Raw genomic sequence first — 3,670 nt, 5'->3', positions numbered from 1 at the left:
TTAAGAATTATTTTACGGGACAGGTTGAAATTAAGAGAACAATTGTCTTTTCTTTTGGTAGATTGGTCTTCTTTTATCTCCGGAACACTTTCACAATTTTTTATTTGTTTTTTTTTTCTGCTCATCCTTGTAAACTCCAAATTCGAATGATACTTACAAAAGACACTAATGACGTTTAAGTGAGATCTTGATATTCAATGTTTGGTGTAATTATTGTGTGATGATGACTTACCTTATTCTCAAAATCTGTGACTATTTATATGATGATGAACCAAAGGTAAGATTAGAGTTTTGTTAAAAATATATTACATAATACTTAATCATTGTTTTGTCACGTTAATATTCTCTTTAACTTAATTCTGGTTGTACGAGGCTCCACCTGCCATATGGATCCAACCTAAAAACACTAATTTAGAATTTTAGATTTTTTTTTTTAAATTTGCAGAGGTTAAAATTAAATTTTCATGTGTTGATAATATTAAATTGGATGATGAATATCATGAGAAATAATAATAGTAAATTAAACAAAGAGTCTTTTCCTTTAATTTAATATTATTTATTTTTAAAATACATAGAAAAATGAAAATAATTATTTTTTAGGGATAACTAACATGTGGTTACATTTGAGTTAATATTGGTACATTAGAAAATGAAAAACCAAACGAATCAAACTGAAATAATAAGAAAATGTGTGCACAATCTCTTTATTAATTGTTATTTATGTTAATCATTTTAGCTATCTAGTTTACAGTAATAATTAATTAAAATTGACAATTTTTAATGACTATTATAATAAAATTAAGAGACTAGGTAGATTAATACACAATATTTTTAGATAACATTACACAGTTCGAGAACTAAAAAAAATTATAAAACACAAAAGAGAGAAAGAGCAAGCCGAGCTGAGCCGAGCCGAGTAGCAGAAGCGAGCGAGCAACGTAAAAATTGAAAAAACGGTACTGATTTTAAACACGTAATTGTACTAACCGCAACAGGTGGCACTGTTGAGAATTGATATTTTCCACTAATCGCAATTTCACGCTCGGAGACGCTCTTCCGCGTGCCACAATAATATAAATTCAATTTCTGGCATCACCAATTTTACTCCATTTTTTTTCTTCCATTCCTTCCTCACCTTCTTCTTCTTCTTCATCTTCTTCTACTTCTTCCACCTCAAAACCCTTTCCTACATCTCCTCCTTCAGCGTCGCTCCCAACTTCATTTTCCATTTTTGCCCCTCCTTCTCGAGAGAAAAAAATGGTTAGTTTTCCCTCTTTCTCTGTTTTATTCTGTTTTTGCGGAAGCCTCTGGATAATAGAGAACTCAACTCAACTCCACTTCTTACCGATTTCAAGTTCTCTTCTGAAAATCTCATTATTTACGCCAATACTTGTCTTCTGCGTTCTCTTTCTGTTCGTGATTTTAAATGATTTTCTGCGGTTACTGATTTTGTGTTTTTATTTATTTATTTTGAGCTGGATTCCTGGTCGATCTCATCATCAACATTGAACTGAGTAGAATCGAATTTTTAATCATGCGTTTTCTGCTGCGCTATCTGTTTGGTTGCATGTTCGGTGATAGATCTGATTTTGATATGGATTTCAGCGTTTAATCTGGAATTGCATTGTATAGTAGCGAGTGTTTCTACGCACTCATGATCATCTAGGGATGATTATAATTCTAGCATACAGTTTGGATTATCTTTTGGAGTGTTTTCTTTTAGGTTTTCTGCTCTAAAATCCTTGGATCCATTTTTCGTTGCTCATTTTCCTGTTTTTCCTTGCTTACGGTTTTTTTTGTATGTTTATGTTTTGTTTTTATTTTATTTCTTCTGTGCGTAATCGCTTGGGCTTGCTGCTTCAAATAGATTTATTGAAGCTTTGGTGTTTGGTTTAACTCAGTTGTATCTGTCGAAGGAATTTTTGTATAAACTTCTTCCTAGAAGAAACAAGTTTTTTTGTAGAGGTTATCTCATTTTAGCTTTTCCAAAAGCTGATTTTTAACCTACAGGCTAAATTTAGGCTAAAGAATATTTTTTGTTCACTTTCCTTAAGTTTTTTTTCTAGAAGTCCTTCTCGAGTAATTTATCCTAGGAGACCTAAGTGTAATTGATCCCATGCAGAGGAATCAAACTTTGTTGTTGATGTTTCAATCACATTGCACGGGCTTGTGGATCTGCTAGCTTGTACATTGTAGGCATTGCTAGTGAAAGGAGATATTTTCATAATGTAACTGACCGTTACTTGTTGACCTGTGGAACTGTACAGGCGAACGCAGCATCAGGTATGGCTGTCCACGATGACTGCAAGTTAAAGTTTTTGGAGCTCAAGGCGAAGAGGACATATCGGTATATCGTTTATAAGATTGAGGAGAAGCAGAAGCAAGTTGTTGTGGAGAAGCTGGGTGAACCAGCAAATGGTTATGAAGATTTCACTGCCAGTCTTCCAGCTGATGAGTGTCGATATGCTGTTTATGATTTTGATTTTGTCACCGAAGAGAATTGCCAGAAGAGCAAAATTTTCTTCATTGCTTGGTAATGTCAACAACTTTAAGCTTAATACAAGCAAAACAGCCATAACTTTTAAGATTTGAAAATTCCAATTAAATTTTTACCAAGAGTTAGTAGTTTTTTTTATCTACATTAATTTTGTTGCTTTGTCTGAAGGTCCCCTGATTCAGCTAGGGTTAGGAGCAAGATGATTTATGCGAGCTCCAAAGATAGATTCAAGAGGGAGCTTGATGGAATTCAGGTTGAGCTGCAGGCAACTGATCCTACTGAGATGGGTCTTGATGTGTTCAAAAGCCGTGTCAATTAATCGATTCTGTTTATGCATTATGAGTTGTGATGGGGATCTTCCTTCAGCCGAAGTTCCTCATATGGAAATGTCTATAGTTTGTTGGGATGGTCAACTTGGCTAATTTGGACTCAATTTTCCAAGTTTTGACAATGAAGTCTATTGCAACTTCAACCAGCTTCTCTTGTTCCAGTGTATCTTGTGGTTTGTGACATACAACCCGGGTTTGGGTGTCATCTTAATGCTATGCCTGCTAGTTAATTTTGTTACTGTTTTTTGTGTGATTGGATCGGCTATTGATGTAATATTCACACTTGCCATCTTACTAATGTCTTGCAACTCAAATTAACTCAACTAAGTTCTTCATAACAAGATTTGTGGATGCCAACATAATTGCATTGACATTAAACAATCTTAACTTAGCAGAAATGATTTTTCATAAAATTTAATTATGCCCTTGCAAAAGACTATTGTAGGATTTTCAAGTATTTGCGGTTATTAAGCATCTCCACTTTTGTCAGAATAATTTGCTACCATTGTGCCCAAAATAATTTTTGTTCATATAATTGCAATAATTCACAATCAACGCCCAATACGAAATTAGTACCTGGAAGGAACTCCTATTCTCCCATAGGGAAAAATATGTTTTTAATTCGACATATATTAACAAATTTTGTTTTTAATATAACTAATATTATTTTTTACTTATTTTGGTTTTAGTATAATTGTTTTTTTTTATGTGATATGTTACATCAAGGGTTAACTTAAATAAGCATAAAGTGACACAGGAGAAATGTCATTAAGTGAACATAGGAGAAATGTCATTTGGATGTTGGTTGTAAGTGGTAGGTATAAGTTTGAGAGATAAATTTTTT

The 3,670-nt window shown here is 33.2% G+C and overlaps 1 protein-coding gene across 1 annotated transcript; it reads left to right on the top strand.

The window, feature by feature from the left end:
* The first annotated feature begins 993 nt into the window (after positions 1-993).
* Positions 994-3,064, top strand: LOC137829495 (actin-depolymerizing factor 2). Its single transcript, XM_068636300.1, has 3 exons — positions 994-1,260; positions 2,268-2,533; positions 2,666-3,064. The coding sequence occupies exons 1-3, from the start codon at positions 1,258-1,260 to the stop codon at positions 2,814-2,816; spliced, it is 420 nt and encodes a 139-aa protein (XP_068492401.1). The 5' UTR covers positions 994-1,257; the 3' UTR covers positions 2,817-3,064.
* The last annotated feature ends 606 nt before the right edge of the window (positions 3,065-3,670 follow it).

This window comes from Phaseolus vulgaris, chromosome 7 (genome assembly GCF_000499845.2).
Source record: "Phaseolus vulgaris cultivar G19833 chromosome 7, P. vulgaris v2.0, whole genome shotgun sequence".
Taxonomy (NCBI): Eukaryota; Viridiplantae; Streptophyta; class Magnoliopsida; order Fabales; family Fabaceae; genus Phaseolus; species Phaseolus vulgaris.
The sequence above is the reverse complement of the archived record's forward strand: the minus strand, read 5'-3'. Positions and strand labels throughout refer to the sequence as shown.

Excerpts from the sequence above, each read along its gene's own strand:
- LOC137829495 (XM_068636300.1), top strand. Across the intron at positions 2,534-2,665 it reads AAAATTTTCTTCATTGCTTG|GTCCCCTGATTCAGCTAGGG; the intron begins GTAATGTCAACA and ends CTTTGTCTGAAG.